The 21791-nt window shown below is 34.5% G+C and overlaps 1 protein-coding gene across 1 annotated transcript in view; it reads left to right on the forward strand.

The window, feature by feature from the left end:
- The window catches only part of SI (sucrase-isomaltase), a 109994-nt gene that overhangs the window by 22884 nt on the left and 65319 nt on the right, over positions 1–21791 (forward strand). The window contains exons 14-21 of the mRNA XM_052636244.1: positions 6103–6220; positions 8961–9132; positions 12418–12534; positions 14422–14576; positions 15522–15606; positions 16500–16556; positions 17286–17410; positions 19565–19653. Coding sequence (XP_052492204.1) covers positions 6103–6220; positions 8961–9132; positions 12418–12534; positions 14422–14576; positions 15522–15606; positions 16500–16556; positions 17286–17410; positions 19565–19653 — 918 coding nt within the window. The remainder of the gene's footprint in view (positions 1–6102; positions 6221–8960; positions 9133–12417; positions 12535–14421; positions 14577–15521; positions 15607–16499; positions 16557–17285; positions 17411–19564; positions 19654–21791) is intronic.

Consider the following 21791-nt stretch of genomic DNA (forward strand, 5'->3'; position numbering starts at 1 on the left):
TGCCTTCAATCTTTTCCACTGAAGCATATGGGTCTTTTCAATGAGTCAGTTCTTTGCATCAGGTGGCCAAAGTATTGGAGTTTCAGCTTCAACATCAGTCCTTCCAATGAATATTCAGGACTAATTTCCTTTAGGATGGACAGTTTGGATCTCCTTGCAGTCCAAGGGACTCTCAAGAGTCTTCTCCAACACCACAGTTCAAAAGCATCAATTCTTTGGCACGTAGCTTTCTTTATAGTCCAGCTCTCACACCCATGTATGACTACTGGAAAAACCATAGCTTTGACTAGATGCACCTTTGTTGGCAAAGTAATGTCTCTGCATTTTAATAAGCTGTCTCAGTTGGTCATAACTTTTCTTCCAAGGAGTAAGTGTCTTTTAATTTCATGGCTGGAGTCACCATCTGCAGTGATTTTGGAGCCCCCCAAAATAAAGTCTGTCACTGTTTCAACTGTTTCCCCATCTATTTGTCATTAGGTAATGGGACCAGATGTTATGATCTTCCCTGGTGGCTCAGAGGTTAAAGTGTCTGCCTGCAATGCGGGAGACCTGGATTCAATCCCTGGGCTGGGAAGATCCCTTAGAGAAGGAAAGGGCAAGCCATTCCAGTATTCTTGCCTGGAGAATCCCACAGATGGTGGAGCCTGGTGGCCTAAAGTCCATGGGGTTGCAAAGAGACAGATACGACAGAGTGACTTCACTTTCACTTTCACTTTAATGGGGCCAGATGCCATGATTTTAGTTTTTTGAATATTGAGTTTTAAGCCAACTTTTTCACTCTCGTCTTTCACTTTTCTCAAGAGTTCTTTCATCTTTAGTTCTTCCTCGCTTTCTGCCATGAGGGTGATGTCATCTGTATATGTGAATTTGTTGATATTTCTCCCAGCAATCTTGATTCCAGCTTGTGCTTATTCCAGTCCAGCATTTCTCATGATGTACTCTGCATATAAGTTAAATATGTAGGGTGACAATATACAACCTTGATCTACTTCTTTTCCTATTTGGAACCAGTCTGTTGTTCCATGTCCCGTTCTAACTGTTGCTTCCTGACCTGCATACAGATTTCTCAGGAGGCAGGTCAGGTGGTCTGGTATTCCCATCTCTTGAAAAATTTTCCACAGTTTATTGTGATCCACACATCAAAGGCTTTGGCATAGTCAATAAAGCAGAAATAGATATTTTTCTGGAACTCTCTTGCTTTTGCAATGTTCCAGAAGATGTTGACAGTTTGATCTTTGATTCCGCTGCCTTTTCTAAATCCAGCTTGAACATCTGGAAGTTCATATTTCACATACTGTTGAAGCCTCACTTGGAGAATTTAGAGTATTATTTTACTACCGTCTGAGATTAATGCAATAGTTCAGTAGTTTGAGCATTCTTTGGCATTGCCTTTCTTTGGGATAGGAATGAAAACTGACCTTTTCCAGTCTTGTGGCCACTGCTGAGTTTTTCAAATTTGCTGGCATATTGAGTGTAGCACTTTCACAGCATCATCTTTTAGGATTTGGAATAGCTCAACTGGAATTCGGAGAAGGCAATGACACCCCACTCCAGTACTCTTGCCTGAAAAATCCTATGGATGGCAGAGCCAGTGGGCTGCAATCCATGGGGGTGCTAAGAGTCGGACACGACTGAGCAACTTCCCTTTCACTTTTCACTTTCACGCATTAGAGAAGGAAATGGCAACCCATTCCAGTGTTCTTGCCTGGAGAATCCCAGGGACGGGGGAGCCTGGTGGGCTGCCGTCCATGGGGTCGCACAGAGTCGGACACGACTGAAGCGACTTAGCAGCAGCAGCAGCAACTGAAATTCCATCACCTCCACTAGCTTTGTTCATAGTGATGCTTCCTAGTGTCCACTTGACTTTGCATTCTAGGAGAGTGATCATGATTATCTGGGTTGTGAAGATCTTTTTTGTATAGTTCTGCGGTATATTCTTGCCACCTCTTCTTAATATCTTCTCCTTCTGCTGGTCCATACCATTTCTGTCCTTTGTTGTGCCCATCTTTGCATGAAACATTCCCTTGATATCTCTAATTTTCTTGAAGAGATCTCTAGTTTTTCCCATTCCAATGTTTTCCTCTATTTCTTTGCATTGATCACTGATGAAGGCTTTCTTATTTCTCCTTGCTATTCTTTGGAACACTACATTCAAATGGGTATGTCTTTCCTTTTCTCCTTTGCCATCATTCAGTTCAGTTCAGTCGCTCAGTCGTGTCCCACTCTTTGCGACCCCATGAATCGCAGCATGCCACGCCTCCCTGTGCGTCAACAACTCCCGAAGTTAACTCAGACTCACGTCCATCGAGTCAGTGATGCCATCCAGACATCTCATCCTCTGTCGTCCCCTTCTCCTCCTGACCCCAGTCCCTCCAAGCATCAGGGTCTTTTTGAAGAGTCAACTCTTCACATGAGGTGGCCAAAGTACTGGAGTTTCAGCTTTAGCATCATCCCTTCCAAAGAAATCCCAGGGCTGATCTCCTTCAGAATGGACTCGTTGGATCTCCTTGCAGTCCAAGGGACTCTCAAGAGTCTTTTCCAACACCACAGTTCAAAAGCATCAATTCTTCAGTGCTCAGCCTTCTTCACAGTCCAACTCTCACATCCATACTAGACTACTGGAAAAATCATAGCCTTGACTAGATGGACCTTAGTCAGCAAAGTAATATCTCTGCTTTTGAATATGCTATCTAGGTTGGTCATAACTTTTCTTCCAAGGAGTAAGTGTCTTTAATTCCATGGCTGCAGTCACCATCTGCAGTGATTATGGAGCCCCCCAAAATAAAGTCTGACACTGTTTCCACTGTTTCCCCAACTATTTGCCATGAAGTGATGGGACCGCAGGCCATGATCTTCATTTTCTGAATGTTGAGCTTTAAGCCAAATTTCTCAATCTCCTCTTTCACGTTCATCAAGAGGCTTTTTAGTTCCCCTTCACTTTCTGCAATAAAAGTGGTGTCATCTGCATATCTGAGGTTATTGATATTTCTCCCGGCAATCTTGATTCCACCTTGTGTTTCTTCCAGCCCAGCGTTTCTCATGATGTACTCTGCATATAAGTTAAAAGCAGGGTGACAATATACAGCCTTGATGTACTCCTTTTCCTATTTGGAACCAGTCTGTTGTTCCATGTCCAGTTCTAACTGTTGCTTCCTAACTTGCATACAGGTTTCTCGAGAGGCAGGTCAGGTGGTCTTGTATTCCCATCTCTTTCAGAATTTTCCACAGTTTTTTGTGATCCACACAGTCAAAGGCTTTGGCATAGTCAATAAAGCAGAAATAGATGTTTTTCTGGAACTCTGTTGCTTTTTAGATGATCCAGCAGATGTTGGCAATTTGATCTCTGGTTCCTCTGCCTTATCTAAAACCAGCTTGAACATCTGGAAGTTCATGGTTCATGTATTGCTGAAGCCTGGCTTGGAGAATTTTGAGTATTACTTTACTAGCATGTGAGATGAGTGCAATTGTGCGGTAGTTTGAGCATTCTTTGGCATTGACTTTCTTTGGAATTGGAATGAAAACTGACCTTTTCCAGTCCTGTGGCCACTGCTGAGTTTTCCAAATTTGCTGGCATATTGAGTGCAGCACTTTCACAGCATCACCTTTCAGGTTTTGAAATAGCTCCACTGGAATTCCATCACCTCCACTAGCTTTGTTCATAGTGATGCTTTCTAAGGCCCATTTGACTTCACATTCCAGGATGTCTGGCTCTAGATGAGTGATCACACCATCGTGATTATCCAGGTTGTGAAAATCTTTTTTGTACAGTTCTTCTGTGTATTCTTGCCACCTCTTCTTAATATCTTCTGCTTCTGTTATGTCCATGCCATTTCTGTCCTTTATCGAGCCCATCTTTGCATGAAATGTTCCCTTGGTATCTCTAATTTTCTTGAAGAAATCTCTAGTCTTTCCCATTCTGTTGTTTTCCTCCATTTCTTTGCATTGACCCCTGAAGAAGGCTTTCTTGTCTCTCCTTGCTATTCTTTGGAACTCTGCGTTCAGATGCTTATATCCTTCCTTTTCTCCTTTTTTTTCCTCTTCTTTTCCCAGCTATTTGTAAGGCCTCCCCAGACAGCCATTTTGCTTTTTTGCATTTCTTTTCCATGGGGATGGTCTTGATCCCTGTCTCCTGTACAATGTCACGAACCTCATTCCATTGTTCATCAAGCACTCTATTTATCAAATCTAGTCCTTTAAATCTATTTTTCACTTTCACTGTATAATCATAAGGGATTTGATTTAGGTCATACCTGAATGGTCTAGCAGTTTTCCGTACTTTCTTCAATTTAAGTCTGAATTTGGTAATAAGGAGTTCATGATCTGAGCTACAGTCAGCTCCTGGTCTTGTTTTTGTTGACTGTATAGAGCTTCTCCATCTTTGGCTGCAAAGAATAGAATCAATCTGATTTCGGTGTTGACCATCTGGTGATGTCCATGTGTAGAGTCTTCTCTTGTGTTGTTGGAAGAGGGTGTTTGCTATGACCAGTGCATTTTCTTGGCAAAACTCTATTAGTCTTTGGCCTGCTTCATTCCATACTCCAAGGCCAATTTTGCCTGTTACTCCAGGTGTTTCTTGACTTCCTACTTTTGCATTCCAGTCCCCTATAATGAAAAGGACATCTTTTGGCATGTTAGTTCTAAAAGGTCTTGGAGGTCTTCATAGAACCGTTCAGCTTCTTCAGCGTTATTGGTTGGGGCATGGACTTGGATTACCGTGATATTGAATGGTTTGCCTTGGAGATGAACAGAGATCATTCTGTCGTTTTTGAGATTGCATCCAATGAGATTGCATCTGCATTTCGGACTCTTTTGTTGACCATGATGGCTACTCCATTTCTTCTGAGGGATTCCTGCCCACAGTAGTAGATATAATGGTCATCTGAGTTAAATTCACCCATTCCAGTCCATTTTAGATCACTGATTCCTAGAATGTTGACGTTCACTCTTGCCATCTCCTGTTTGACCACTTCCAATTTGCCTTGATTCATGGACCTGACATTCCAGGTTCCTATGCAATATTGCTCATTACAGCATCGGACCTTCCTTCTATCACTAGTCCCATCCACAGCTGGGTATTGTTTTTGCTTTGGCTCCATCCCTTCATTCTTTCTGGAGTTATTTCTCCACTGATCTCCAGTAGCATATTGGGCACCTACTGACCTGGGGAGTTCCTCTTTTGGTATCTTATCATTTTGCCTTTTCATACTGTCCATGGGGTTCTCAAGGCAAGAATACTGAAGTGGTTTGCCATTCCCTTCTCCAGTGGACCACATTCTGTCAGACCTCTCCACCATGTAGCTAATATGAATAGTTGGGCTTCCCTTGGGAGTTGGTGGTAAATCATCCACCTGTAAATACTGGAGGCACAGATTCAATCCCTGCATTGGAAAGATCCTCTGGAGAAGGAAATAGCAATTCCAGTGAACAGAGAATCCTGGTAGACTGCACTCCGTGGAGTCTCAAAAGAGTTGCACATGACTTAGTGACTAAACTACAGCAGTAACAAATGTGAATAACTTCTCACCTATTTTAAAAAGAATGTTTTCACCATTAAAACTGGTTAAAAATTTAACATAAAGACAAATAAGTGCTCTTAGGGAAATAGATTGTGATAAGGATATCTGAAGAAAGATAACAATAATTATTACAATGCCACATAAGCGTGCAAATCAAAAGACAATAAAAACTGAAAAGCAGAGATTTAAATGATTTGTTGTTGTGTAACAAATCTACATGTGTGGAATTAGGTTATATTTTAAAAAATTATTCAATTTTCAAATCAGAATATAATTATATGATTTACAATACAAATGTATATATTTCTATATACATAAACTCTATTTTTTCCATTAATTTATTTATTACTGAAGCTAAGAAACATAATATGTATTACTTTAAGTGCAAATGTAATGGTCAGTTAATGAGAATAAAGGGTAGAGACCCAATTGGAATTTAGCATAAAGTGATGTCTTTAATTATTTTCTAATTATATATAGTATTACATAGCACATCACTTAAGAATTATGCAACTTAAAATGGCAAAATGTTTCTTACCTAATTGTTTCTTTTTTTTTCTAATTATTTCTTATATTTCTTTCTAAGATATTCTTGACAAACTCATGTATTCCAAAACAATTTGCATGGATGCCATGCAATACTGGGGAAAACAGTATGATGTACACAGCCTCTATGGATATAGTATGTCTATAGCCACAGAGAAGTAAGTACAATTTCACTCAGACAACTCTCTAAATTTATTGTCTAGAAATACATTTGGTAATTCACATAGAGTGGATAATAACAACTGTAGGAAAGCAAAGAAAGATAATATTTTCATTGTGAAAAATTAGGACATAAAAGCATCACCTCTTTTATTAAATATACACATATTTAAAACTTAATTATCAAGAACTAAATGATATATGTACTTAACTGCGATACTTTAATTCATTGACTGAAATTATTCTTCTAAATTTTGATTCAGCTTGGTGTCACTGAACATGTGTTCTAAACATGAATCTCATAACTGGCCTAAGACAATGGTGCTATTTGAACAAGTCACTATTTTTTTTGTAAAGTTCAGTTCAGTTTAGTCGCTCAGTCATATCTGACTTTTGCGACCCCATGGATCACAGCATGCCAGGCCTCCCTGTCCATCATCAACTCCCAGATTTCACTCAAATTCATGTCCATCGAGTCGGTGATGCCATCCAGCCATCTCATCCTCTGTCGTCCCCTTTTCGTCCTGCCCTCAATCCCTCCCAGCATCATAGTCTTTTCCAATGAGTCAACTCTTCACATGAGGTGGCCAAAGTACTGGAGTTTCAGCTTTAGCATCATTCTTCGAAGAACACCCAGGATTGATCTCCTTTAGAATGGACTGGTTGGATCTCCTTGCAGTCCAAGGGACTCTCAAGAGTCTTCTCCAACACCACAGTTCAAAAGCATCAATTCTTCGACACTCAGCTTTCTTCACAGTCCAAATCTCACATCCATACATGACCATTGGAAAAACCATAGCCTTGACTAGACGGACCTTTGTTGGCAAAGTAATGTCTCTGCTTTTGAATATGCTGTCTAGGTTGGTCATAACTTTCCTTCCAAGGAGTAAGCGTCTTTTAATTCCATGGCTGCAGTCACCATCTGCAGTGATTTTGGACCCCCCCAAAATAAAGTCTGACACTGTTTCCACTGTCTCCCCATCTATTTCCCATGAAGTGATGGGACCGGATGCCATGATCTTCGTTTTCTGAATGCTGAGCTTTAAGCCAACTTTTTCACTCTCCTCTTTCACTTTCATCAAGAGGCTTTTTAGTTTCTCTTCACTTAAAGAGTGTTTCATTTAAAATGTGGTTTTGTACATAGCATCTCTAATAAAATGGGTTTGCTTGTGTGTAAAAATGTAGCATGATACAAAGCAAAGAAAGGAGATAATCATATATTGATTGCCTACTATTTTTCAAGCATTGTATAAGGACCTTTAATGCAATAGTAAGTAAAAAAACAAATTCTGGATCAATAAATTTTAATTTTTCTCATAATTAAGCAACTGTGATCAAGTTTTAATTCTAAAGCATATTTGGTCCCAAAGCATACTAGGATATCAAAATTGTATATGCTATCTTCATAGTGTTTACTTCACTTCAATCTATATATCATAGAGTATAAGTAAATAAATTCTGGAAAGAAAGAACATTATAGTTCATATAAAGGTAATTTTAAAAAAGCACCTTAGAATACTATTATATTTTTATTAAGGTAATCTACAAACTTAAATTTTTATTACCTTTTTTCTGATTATTTTCCAATTATGAAAAAATTTGTCAACAATATTCAGGTACTAATAGTGGTGAGATGAATAATGCTAGTATTGTGGAGATGAAATTCTAAAACAAAATAAAATGCTTTTCAAGCATATAAGTTTTACATCAACATTGCTAGATAATATTTGAAAATATAGACATCAATGTATGATCAGCCAAAATCACTGCAAATGGTGATTGCAGCCATGAAATTAAAAGATGCTTACTCCTTGGAAGGAAAGTTATGACCAACCTAGATAGCATATTCAAAAGCAGAGACATTACTTTGCCAACAAAGGTCCATCTAGTCAAGGCTACGGTTTTTCCTGTGGTCATGCATGGATGTGAGATTTGGACTATGAAGAAAGCTGAGTGTCTAAGAATTGATGCTTTTGAACTGTGGTGTTGGAGAAGACTGTTGAGAGTCCTGTGGACTGCAAGGGGATCCAACCAGTCCATTCTAGGGGAGATCAGTCCTGGGTGTTCATTGGAAAGACTGATGTTAAAGCTGAAACTCCAATACTTTGGCCACCTCATGCAAAGAGGTGACTCAATGGAAAAGACTCTGATGCTGGGAGGGATTGAGGGCAGGAGGAGAAGGGGACGATAGAGTGAGATGACTGGATGGCATCACCGACTCAATGGACATGAGTTTGAGTAAACTCTGGGAGCTGGTGATGGACAGGGAGGCCTGGTGTGCTGCGATTCATTGGGTCACAAACAGTTGGACACGACTGAGTGACTGAATGAACTGAACTGAGCATAACTGAATCACAAAAAATGTGTTTGGGGTTCAATTTGGACTACTGTATTTTATATTATAAAGAGATTTTTCACTGTATTTAAATCACATATTTCAAAAACAAATATTGATTTGTTTTCTGGGTACAGAAAACCCATGTTTAATTTGGTAAAGAAAATTATTCAAAGTCTAAATCATTTCTAGAATTTGTTTTTCTATGTTTGATCTGAATGTATTTTACTAAGTACATATTAATATGTATATACAAAATTAATATAAAATATTAATTAAATAGTTGTAACTATTATAGCTTGGTTCTAAAAACTAATATATGCCTTGAATTTAAGATTTTAGAATTTATCATATCAATATTATTTTAAAATAAATGTTTTTTATTAATTTGATTTTGTTTTTAGAGCTATAGAAAAAGTTCTTCCTAATAAAAGAAGCTTTATTCTCACCCGATCAACTTTTGCTGGATCTGGAAGCCATTCTGCACATTGGTTAGGAGACAATACTGCTTCTTGGGAACAGATGGAATGGTCTATTACAGGAATGCTGGAGTTTGGTTTGTTTGGAATACCTTTGGTAAGTAGTTTTACAGTATTATTTATTAACACTGCAATTACCAATGTTGTAATATTGTCATCTTAATGATTTTCAGTTAAATGATTGAAGGTATATGACAGAAAATTTCAATTTCTATTCCTAGAAAATTTATGAGAAAAATAAGATTGTGGATAGTGTCTATAGCATTAGAGTGTAAAGAGAGAATGAACAAAATTCTGTCAAATCATACTAATTCCTAAAACAAAAGTCAATATAAACAAAGGACAGACAAATCTTATATAATAAATACAAAAGCACCAGAGAAAATCATAGGGAAAAATCCAAATTGGCATTGTAAAAAAGTCAATATCAAAAGTCTAGATATATTCAAAATTCTCTAGATTTTCATTTTAAGTTAAAAGAATAATAAAGTTGTTTCTTCTATTTAAAAGAGAAAAGATGACAGAAATGTTTCAGATTTTTTAAGCAGAGAAAATTATATAGGCTATTCCAAATGTAAGAAACCAGGTAAGTCTCTAAATCATGCAAAAAAAAAAAAAAAAGTACTATGCAGTGTTGATTTTCAACAGTAAGAAGTATCATTACATAACAAAATAAATATGAAATATTTATAAAATTACAGTGATTCATTTATTCTCTCATATGTATCAAACAAAATGAAAACCAGAAACAAACCAAACCAAACCAAAACAAAAAAGCTACCCCCCCCCCACCACACACACACCATCTTGAATTTGGAAAGTAAAGTAAACACATTATCAATTGATTCACCAAAATAAACTGAATGGAAATGAAGGAAAGAAACCGTAAAATTGAATGTAAATAATTGTACTTCATATCAGAAATCTGGGACATCAGACAAATTGGTATTTAGAAGAAAATTTTTAGCTTTAAATGCTTAGATTATAAACATAGAAGTTTTAAACATTAATTAGTGAAGTACATGAATCACAAAAATGAAAAACAATAAATCTAAACATATAGGTAATGAAAATAAGAGATGAATGCAATGAAAGCAATGTCTCTAGAGAAACAAATGTCAAAATAAAAAGGTGACTGAAATTTTGAATAAAATAGACCAATATATGGCAAGTTTTGTCCAAAAAAATAAAAGGAAAAAACAAGCAATATTACAATGTATTCCAAGATAAGGTGTTATGTATAGTATAGCAACTAACTAATAAGCAGTAACCAGGAGTAAATATTCAAGCTAAGTGTGGGACTTTTTGAGAGAAATTGTAGTAACTTAGTAAATTAAAGATACACCATGTTTGTGGGTAAGAAGTCTCATAGAAATATACTTTCTCCCAAAACTGTTATCTAAATTCAGTGATGTTCTATTTTAAGCTATAAAGAGAATTTGAAGAACATATAAAGTTATTCTAAACTTCATGTGGAAGACAATACACTTTAAAGACAGAAAAGAGCATATGGATTTTGCCCTATCAGCTAAAATAGTGATATAATGCAATGATACTTAATTGAATAATCAATAAGTTAATATTTCAAAATAGGACATGGGTCCATACATTAATAGAAATTTGTTTAATGGTAGCACTATCACTGTAGCTCAGTGAATAAAGTATCAACCATTCATATGGACAATTGATTATCCATTTAACACATAAAGTAAAATGACTCTCTGTCTCAAATAATACACAACCTATGTGTGAAAAGTATACTTTAAGCATCATAGAAGAAAATATAAGTGAGTAACTTTATGATGTAAAGTTAAGAGTTGAATTTCTTAAACAGAGCACAGAGGCACAACTAATAAAGAAACAATTTGGTTACAAAATGAAAATTTCTGTTCATCTAATATCTAGTTTAAAAATTAAAATAAAATGTTTCCTACTACTGGAAAATTATATTTTCAATTCATATAAGTAATAAATGATTAATATTTAATTTAAAGAACCTACTATAAATCTATAAAAGGTAAAAACAGTAGAAAAGTCAGCAAAGGATATACCAAGCAATTCTATAGAAAGAGAAATACATATGAAATTTTAAAAAATGTGAAAAAATTCTCAACTTTCCTAGTAATCAGAGATGTGCAAGTAAAAACTTTGGTGAAATGCATTTAATATATATAGGAGATAAAAATTAAAAGCCTGAAAATATCAGAAATCAGCAAGAAAATGAAGCAAGTGGGAACATTCCTGTACTGTGACTGTACTTATTATAAATAGTTACTGTTGGGGTCCTTTAATGGACCAGAACTTGGCGTCCGTAGTTAACAATAAGAAAGTGAAAGAGAGAAAGAGAGAGAAAGAAAGAAAAAGACATGGGGACCCAAGCTCTGATGGAGCAAGGGTGCTTTATTAGCAGAAATGCAGGCTTATATATCTTTAGTAAGATGATTACTCAGCTGTTACACAGGAGGAAATTTTATCAATAGCCACAATATGGATAGTGTAATACATACAAGGTCCCTGACACTGAAAAGAGTTACTGCATGTCTCACCTTATGACTTCAGTCCTGAGAACTGCGTGCAGCTCTACTCATTCTCAGAATAGGAACTGATAAGGAACAGAGAATCCTTGAGAAATAGAAAACAGTATGCAGGAATCCTCCCCTTAAATGTTCCCTGACAAGATACAACTAGTTTTGATTTTAAAAATATACTTTTCCAATAAGTCAGGAATGTAGCTTTATATACACATATATTCACAAAGAAGCTTATATACATGCTTCATACAATCATATTTTATAGTGATGGGATCCCATACAATAGAGAACTGCAGCCATATTAACCTAATTGAATCTCACAAAAATAATTCTTTGAGAATAAAAGGGAAATGCAGTGTAACACATACATGTCACTTATGTAAAGGTAATAAGAATGCAAAATAGTATTATATATTGTTTATAGATACATATAAACCACTTACAAAAACACAGAAATACTTGTAAACATTAAATACTAATAGTAAATTAAGTATAGTCATTTTTTTCTGAAGAGTTCTTGAGGGACAAAAAGTACAATTATATGTGATCATACATCTGGCAATATTTTTACTCTTTTACTCCTACAGCAATATAAATAGGGAAAGTCAAATCACAGATGGTGAGTTTTGGATTAAGAAGCCACACATTTTAATAACTCAGTTTTGGCTTTATACATTGAATTAGAGGCAAGTGTGTGGCAAAAATCCAAAATCAACTAGACCAAGGAGGAGTAGTAAAAAGACAGTAAAACAAAGACTAAGTTGGTACAGATTAATCAGTTGCATAAATGTGATGCCCTGGGCAATCTGAGAATCTTTACAATATAAATAATAGATATATATGTTATTTAGGTTGGAGCAGATATCTGTGGGTTTGTGGCTGAGACCACAGAAGAGCTTTGCAGAAGGTGGATGCAACTTGGAGCTTTTTATCCATATGCCAGAAACCATAACGCTGATGGATATCAGGTGAATGCCTCTTGTTCTCCATGTTTCAAAATAAAACATAATCCTATTTTTAGCAATGTACTTAAATGTATATATGTAGAGATCTGGTCTGAAAGTTTGTGGTATAATTCGCAAAGAAGAGTTGGAACTCTTCTTCACAAGGTCTGTATTTTGTATATAAAAATATGATCAAATAAAGAAATCATGACAGAATTGCAGAAATATTTTAAGCCTAACACATATACACATGTGTAAAATTACAATATCTTAAGTTAATGACAAAGCTTTTTGAGTCTGAATTCTTACATTCTAATAATATGTTCCAGGTAACTTTTCTTTCATAAAAATAGAATATATTCTTAAGGATTTATAATTTTTCTTTTATTAAAGATATACAAGAAATTAAAGACACTTGTAAAGTAGTTTGGGTCCATAATTTTTCTTTAGTAAGTAAAATTGTAATGACAGGTGGGGAAAAATTTAAAACTAACACTTTGTAAACATGCATCTGAACTGGTGGGAGGTTAATCTACAAACCCTGAGCTATGGGCTCTCATAGGCATATTTCTTAGAGGGAATGAGAAAATTAGGTGAAAGCATTAAGTCAATTAAGTGCAAACTGGTTAAGAAATTATTCACTGTACACACAATGGGGCTTAATTCTCTTTGAGAAGAAAGACAGCCACTCAGAGCTCCGCCTGGAAGAAAGCATGACAATACAGAAGTAGAAGGTATAAACTTGATAGTTGTTATTTCCTAATCCACCTAAGTGATGCTTCAATAAATTTGTGTTCTTGGGAGATCCTCATGTGAATTAAATTATACTTGTGTTCATGTATGTCCTCCAAAAAACAGATGCCAAGACAGAGTTAGAAACGTTAGCAATTTATTGATGAAATACTTGTGGTGGATAAAGGAGAAGAAGAAGGAGAAAGTGGAGAGAGGCTTCAGATCACAATTCAGGCCTAAATCTGATGCAGATGAAGGCAAAGAAGGAGGTTTGATAAACAGTTATATTCTACAGCCCAGTTCAAATGAAATTTTGGCTCATCCAATAGGGAGTCCTCAAGGCAAAGTTGACCACTGGGAAAGACCTGTATCTCCTTGGCATAGGTCCTATATATCACACCAAGCTCATTGATTTCCAGGGAGCAGCCAAAAGAAACTGTGGCTTTGGCGTAAACATGATGGTGTATCCAGGGAGGCAGTAGCTGGTTTCAGGAAATCTAAGCAGGTTTGCTTACATCATTACAGCTTGGCTGAGTCAACTAAGCTAGGTTGGGCTCGGCAAGTAGGCTGTCCTTCTTGCTGGTTGCAAGCCTACAGACTGACCAGATGGCTTTGTTCTTTGTGTCCCTTGGTTTCCAGACTGAGCTTATTGTTCTAATAGCAGTGACAAGGTGCAAGGCAGCAAATCCTTTGGCAATCCAAGCACATTTCAAGCCCTTACTTGCAAGTGTCACGTGTTCTAAGATTACATTGGTCAGAGTATATCATGTAGCTGAGCACAAAGTCAAATAATGGGGAAATACATTCCACTGTTAGAGGTAGATACTAATAAGATTTATATAACAGAAATTGTGGGTACAAGGAGGCATGAAAATTGGGACCAATAATTCAATCTATTGCAAATAATAGAAATGAAGACTACTTTGTTAAAATATGTTTTATCTTGTCCAAGAATGTGTATTCAAAAGGGAAATGTCTGCTTTAAAATAAAGTTTAGTTAATATATATATCCAAATGAAAACATAAAAATGAGAAATTATGAAATAGGAGTCATCTCAACTATCTATAAGAATGCTAAAAAGTACACATTTTGGTTTTCAAAAATAGATCAAATGCTTATGTTTTAATTTTTATTCATATTTTAAATTTCTTATTTCAATTTCTCTGTTTATCCCACAGCATCAGGATCCAGCATTTTTTGGACAGGATTCTCTTTTGGTTAAGTCATCAAAACACTATTTGAATATTCGCTATGCCTTGTTACCTTTCCTTTATACTCTATTTTATAAAGCCCATATGTTTGGAGAAACGGTAGCAAGGCCTTTTCTTCATGAGTGAGTACCGTGTTCAAGAATTTCAGTATTTCAAATTATATTCAGACAAATCATGTGGATTTCTGATGCTTTTCTTGACATTTATGTAAATTATTTGGTGAAATGTGAAATGATAGTAGTAAATATAATTATTTTGGTGAAATGGACAAGTTCAATCTAGAAATGTGATAATTGTATAGAACTTAAAAGGAAAGAAATATGGTAGAATATATTGGAGTAAGTATATCAGTAAGTAATATTAAATACAGAATATTAAAACATATTAAATATTACATGCATTAAATATTTGATATCATTTATTAAATAAACATTAAATATCATTAAATAAGCAAATATTAACAGCATAATCATGTATATTGTGAAAATTATCTAAATATAAATAACATATAGTATAGTTGTAAAACAATGAATTGTGCTTGTCTTTGTATTTCTTGACCAAAACAAGGTCGTTCCTCAAGAAATGACTAAAGATCCCTTCAAGTCCAAGTCAAATTGAAGTTTATAAGGAAAAAGTATAAAAAGGAGGAAAGTAGAATATGAAGGATTTCTGATAGTTCATGAACCTATTTTACAGGAAAAAATGAATTAAACAGAATAGTTGTTTATTATACTTTTTATTTTTATAGTTGTTTATTTATCACATATTATAGATCATTTTTTTGAGTTCCAAATGAAGTAATTTCCTCTGTCCCACCTTTCTTTACTTTCTCCTTTCCTTTCTATGTTTCTTTTTCTTGAGTGTCAGGTGTACCATAAGGATGCATTAATAATTATAGATTCAAAATTACATATTAAGTCAGTTTTGACTTTATGAAGTCAACTTTACATATCAAGCAAAATTAAAGACAATGATTATTCCCAGGGAATAACTTAAAAGATAATAAATTGAAGTATTTGGATTAACATTTTTTATCTTTATATTGTAAACATTTTCATTGTTCTTAGGTTTTATGAGGATACGAATAGCTGGATTGAGGATACTCAGTTTTTATGGGGCCCCTCATTACTTATAACCCCTGTATTGAAACAGGTAGGACGCAATTTTAATAAATTTTAAAGGGAATTTTGTGTAATCAAATCCACACTAAACTACAAAACATTTGGGTAATACATGTTACTCAGTAGAATGCTTCAAACTGATAAGTGTTTAATTAAATTCTAAAACATAGAAGAAATTCTGAAAAGTTATAAGTATATTATATAGATTTATGCTTTTCAAGTATATAATATGTACTGGGGAGAAGAAATTGTGTACAATTAGTATTCTTCCACAAAAGAAAGCTGTATTTATGAAACATATCAAATCTTATAATAGTAACAAATAACTGTCATTCATGTCATGGACATTGAAATTTTGCTATACTGTAAATAAAAGAGAACTTGAAAGCCAATAGATTATATGAAAATGTTGAAAAAATGGTGGAATGAAATATGTGGATTTTGCCTATTACTTAAAAGTTGGTATGTCATGGAAATATATAGAAATGAATGTGTTCACACTCACACTTACCATGCAGATGATAATGATACAAATATATGCATCCATTTTTTTAGTTGCCACTTAAATTTATTTCATCTTTGCTTGTGGAATACTGTGTATTATGAAAGTATCTAAAACTATTAAAATAGCCTTTTGTTATATATAGAAAATATTGTAGTGCAACATACAAAGGAAGCTTTCCACTTCACTATGAAAATCTGACAACATTTGATGTGACTCTCTTCTGTTAAATATTGAAGTAAAATATATGTATCTACATACAAATTATTGTTGTTTGGTTGCTAAGTTGTTGTCTGACTCTTAGCAACCCCGTGGAATCTATAGCCCACCAGGCTTCTCTGTCCATGGGATTTTCCAGGCAAGAATATTGGAATGGGTTGCCATTTCCTTCTCCACATACAAATTATCTTGCTTTATTTTAGGGTGCAGAAATAGTGAGTGCATACATCCCTGATGCTACTTGGTATGACTTTGAAACTGTAAGTAAACCTAATATAATAATAGATCAAAAGTATATATTGTCCAACAGCTATACATGGGAACTTAACAATATTTCTGTTATTATTCTAAAAAATAACAATTTCAGATTTTAATAGTGCATAAAAGTCTGCACAGGTATACATTTTCTTACATGTGAGCAGGTATATGTTGCATTGCACATGATTAATATGAAGTATATTCTTCAGTGTAAAGAGTTATCCATCTTAAATTGTGGAAATAAAAGGTCAAGAGTAACTTTAAGAAGAATTGGTAACTTATTTTAATAGTTTTCCTATTTTACATATTCTTCCAGAAAAATTGTATATTTTAAATGGAAGTATTTTGCAACACACTTATATTTGCTAAGCAGACCCTTTATATTTTATAAGAAAGAATTTTTTTCAATCCTTTCAAGAGACCTGGTTAACTTTAACCAAAAACAAAGAATAAAAATAGGACTAATTAAGAATATTGTTAATTATTGTAGAAAGGAAATGGATTTCTCTATAGTGATTTTTTTCTAAAACTATTTATTTTAGCTAAATTTCTTCAGTAAACTGAAGAAGTTTCTTTAAAAGTTAGAAAACAACATGCTACTATTCACTAAAATGACATGAATGGATCATAATAAGAATTATTTCTCTGTGTAAATTCTATGTGTAATTCTTGTGAAATGGGGTTAAAGTCATTGCAATAATGAAAAAATCTTTTTATTTTCCAAATATTAGGGTGTAAAAAGGCCATGGAGAAAACAACGTATTGATATGCAGCTTCCAGGAGACAAAATAGGATTACATCTTAGAGGTGGTTACATTATCCCCTTTCAAGAACCTGCTGTAACTACAACAGCAAGGTAAAATTAACAGGCATTAATTGAAATCTGAACTATAATATAATATTCAATGTTTCACATATTTATTAAAAATCAATGATTGATATTTAATGCAAAAGATTCTTACATATAGCTATCATAGTTATAAAAAGAAATTATGTATTAATATATTACAACAAACTTCTTAATTAAAAAAATGAGCATAATTAGATTAGAACTTTATCTCCTGTATCAAAACTGTACTGACTTATTTCTGTAAAGAATATATATAATTAAAATTAATCGCTGATTATTACTAAATAATGAAGTATTAAATGTTATATAATTGATTAAAGTGTCAGTTGTTACCTGTTTGGATTGTCAGTACATAAATGTCAAAATGATTGTTTTCCAGGTAAAATGTTTAAAGTCAATAAATGAGGTAGATATTTCTGTATAGGTAAAGAATGATATAGAAATTAAGTTGTTCAGTAAGAATACATTTTAGAACTATTTCGAAAAAAGGAGAAACTTGAAAATTCTGGTACTTCATCTTGAAAATTCATTCTGGGTATATGGACAGAATGTGTCATATTGCATCTACACATTTGCCCATGTTCTACAACACCTCAATAGATAGTCACTCTATGTTCCTTACCCTGCTGTATTTTCTTCATAGCATTAAGAATATATGGAATTATATTTTTACTTGTTCTTGTATGTAGCATGTCTGTTCTCCTCAGCTGTATACTCCATGAAGGCAGGGACCCGACTTTTCACCATTTTAGTTCACATACCAATCCGTTCAGTTCAGTCGCTCAGTCATGTCCGACTCTTTGCGACCCCATGAATCGCAGCACGCCAGGCCTCCCTGTCCATCACCAACTCCCGGAGTTCACTCAGACTCACGTCCATCAAGTCCGTGATGCCATCCAGCCATCTCATCCTCTGTCGTCCCCTTCTCCTCCTGCCCCCAATCCCTCCCAGCATCAGAGTCTTTTCCAATGAGTCAACTCTTCACATGAGGTGGCCAAAGTACTGGAGTTTCAGCTTTAGCATCATTCCTTCCAAAGAAATCCCAGGGCTGATCTCCTTCAGAATGGACTGGTTAAATCTCCTTGCAGTCCAAGGGACTCTCAAGAGTTTTCTCTAACACCACAGTTCAAAAGCATCAATTCTTCGGCGCTCACATACCAATAGTGTCACCCTATTATGGAATGAAAGTGAAGAAAGTGAAAGTTTCTCAGTCGTGTCCGACTCTTTGTGACCCCATGGACTATACAGTCCGTGGAATTTTCTAGGCCAGAATACTGGAGTGAGTAGCCTTGGGGGATCTTCCCGAGCCAGGAATCAAACCGGGGTCTCCTGCATTGCAAGCAGATTCTTTACCAACTGAGCTATCAGGGAACCCCTACTATGGGATAAGTTCTTTCCCTAGATATTTGTTGAAGGAACAAATTTATGAGTGAATGAATTAAACTAGTTAGTCATGTAATTAGATTTTTTTCCTAGAATTATTTTCATATTGTCAATGTTTCATGATTATGTTCTTAAAATCATTAGGTATACTCTAGAGATGTATCAAATAAGAGAAACATACGCTCTGATGGGTGCATGCTGGAAAGAATATATTCTGTATAGAGCAGTTATTTGGACTATACAGCCTCATTTTAAGTTTAGAAACCAATAGTAATATACAACTAAAAAAATATTAACCACATTTCATTTCACATGGTATAATTAGCTTCATTTGTATGATTATTAGAGATTCTACTTGGCATTTAAAAGTTTATTTTATAGTTTTTTTTAATCATTTTATAACCTTGATGCATTGCAATGCAGGGTTAATATGTTTGTAGCAAGTACATGTTGAATATGGTATTTTATAAGATATATTTAATTTTATTGTTTGAATTGAAATATTATTTTACTGTTTCAATTTTGATGGTGGTGTCTTAGCCCTCAAGAAGTTCCATACTATATTTATTGTATTTCTTTCTTTCATTTATTTTCCAAGTATATAAATTATTTTTCTCATTGAAAAATTATTAATAAATATAGACATGAATTTTATTAATATCAATGTTTTTGTGCAGAAATCCTACAAATCCTTATGTTGAAATTGATTTATTTATAGGATATTTCACTATTATAAATTTATTTTTAATCACAAACACACCCAAACTTACTTAACAGCCGAAAGAACCCTCTAGGACTTATAGTTGCATTAAATGATAATAACACAGCAAAAGGAGACTTTTTCTGGGATGATGGAGAAACTAAAGGTAAATTTCAAAGTGATATGCTTTAAAATGTTTATTTTGATGATGGGAAGTTTTGCTTTTATTATGAAATTACATTCATTTAAAAATGTTACAAGTTTTAGTTTTTAATTTCTGTTTTATTATCTATCTTAAGAGTTTAAGTAACTTTATGTAATTTAGCATTGCTATTTAAATTATGTATATTTAATTACAACATTTAGTTTTCTCTCTTGGTTTATTGTAAAAATCTTTGACAAGTGTAGATACCTTTATTTATTAGATTATTGAATAAAAATTAAAATAGTTAATAAGTTCACAGATGTGTAAATTGCATCTTATTTTCAACTATCTTAGGTGATTATAGTGGTTAAAACTAAAAATTTATTACTGTAAAAGAAAACCAACATTAAAGTTTATTCAATGTAGGAAGGAGGGATAAATGGGTAATTTGAGATTAACAAATACACAATACTATATATAAAATATATAAACAACAAGGACCTAGTATATAGCACAACAAACTATATTCAGTATCTTTTAATGAACTGTAATGGAAAAGAATCCAAAAAAGAAATATACATATATATATATACATATATGTGTATATGTTTAACTGAATCACTTTACCTGAAGTGTTGTAAATTAACTATACTTCAATAAAAATATTTAGTTAATGTCAAATTATTTGAGATAAGGATTTTACCATATAAATGTCATCATTTATTTGAATTATTAAATGTCTTCTAATTAATTAGCCCAAAAGTTGAGAATTCAGTACACCAAGTGAATAAAAATAGAATCATTTTTTCTAATATTAAATTATGCTATAGAAAATTGATCTGTTTGGATTTACTTAGTAAATTACAACCACTCTCATAAATTTAAGGTGTTTTAATCTCATTTTTTAACAGATATAAGTTTTTATATATGTGTGTACCCTGGTAGCTCAGACGGTAAAGCGTCTGCCTACAACGTGGGAGACCTGGGTTTGATCCCTGTGTCGGGAAGATCCTCTGGAGAAGGAAATAGCGACCCACTCTATTATTCTTACCTGGAAAATCCCATGGACAGAGGAGCCTGGTAGGCTACAGTCCATGGGGTTGCAAAGAGTCGGACACGACTGAGCGACTAAACTAAATAGCTCACTACTTCACCGATGTTTTATAGTATATGGCCTGCCTGGGTGCTCAGTCATGTCCGACTCTTTTGCAACCCCATGGACTCTAGCCCATGAGGCTCCTCTGTCCATTGGATTTTCGAGGCAAGAATACTGAGTTGCCATTTCCTCCTCCAGGGATTTTCCCAACCCAGGGATTGAACCTGCATCTCTTGTGTCTCCTGCATTAGCAGGAAGATTCTTTACCACTGAGCCACCTGGGAAGCCCATTATAGTATGTGAAGCATCCAATATCTCTAACTTAACTCCAAGAAATAGTCTATGTATTGGTGTGTTCTCTTATAATTTGAAAAATATGGAATCTTTGAAAAAATTGTGTTCTTTTTGAAGTCTTACCTGCCTGTGAATATGTAAATTACCACAGTATATCTGCTCCACTAAATGCATTGTCTTCCACTTGTCAGTTGATGGTAACTTCACCTCTACAGGATACCAACAACTTTACAGTTCACTCTTATCTAGGAATCTCTTTTGGTTCCATCTTGATCTAGGAATCTTATCAACTCCACCATTGTTATCATCACTACTTTTCATTCTAATTACTGAGATAGCTCCCTAATCATCTATAAGTTGATTGCTCTTGTCAGCTGCCTCTTTTTACATTCTCTTTACCAATTGGCAGATAGAGTAAGCCCTTTAGAAAATGATTCAAATTATCTCTTTCTGCTCACCTCTTTGCTCACAACCCTCTAACAATTCACCATTACATTCAGGAGCCACAGTCTTTACCAAAATCCAGAGCACTCACCATGTCCTGTAGATTTTACACACACACACATGCACACATGCACTCTCACACAAATTGTTCCTTACTGCTCTCCATTTTTCATTCTACTTCAGCACACCAGACTTTTCTTTCTTACTCAGTGTGTTAGAGTTTAAGCATACTAAGGTGAGCTCTGACCTGAGTATAGATTCCAAACACTTATTACATAGAAATTCAGTAAGAGTGGACTTCAGCAAAAACATTAATAAACTGTTC

This window comes from Budorcas taxicolor, chromosome 1, assembly GCF_023091745.1.
Source record: "Budorcas taxicolor isolate Tak-1 chromosome 1, Takin1.1, whole genome shotgun sequence".
Taxonomy (NCBI): Eukaryota; Metazoa; Chordata; class Mammalia; order Artiodactyla; family Bovidae; genus Budorcas; species Budorcas taxicolor.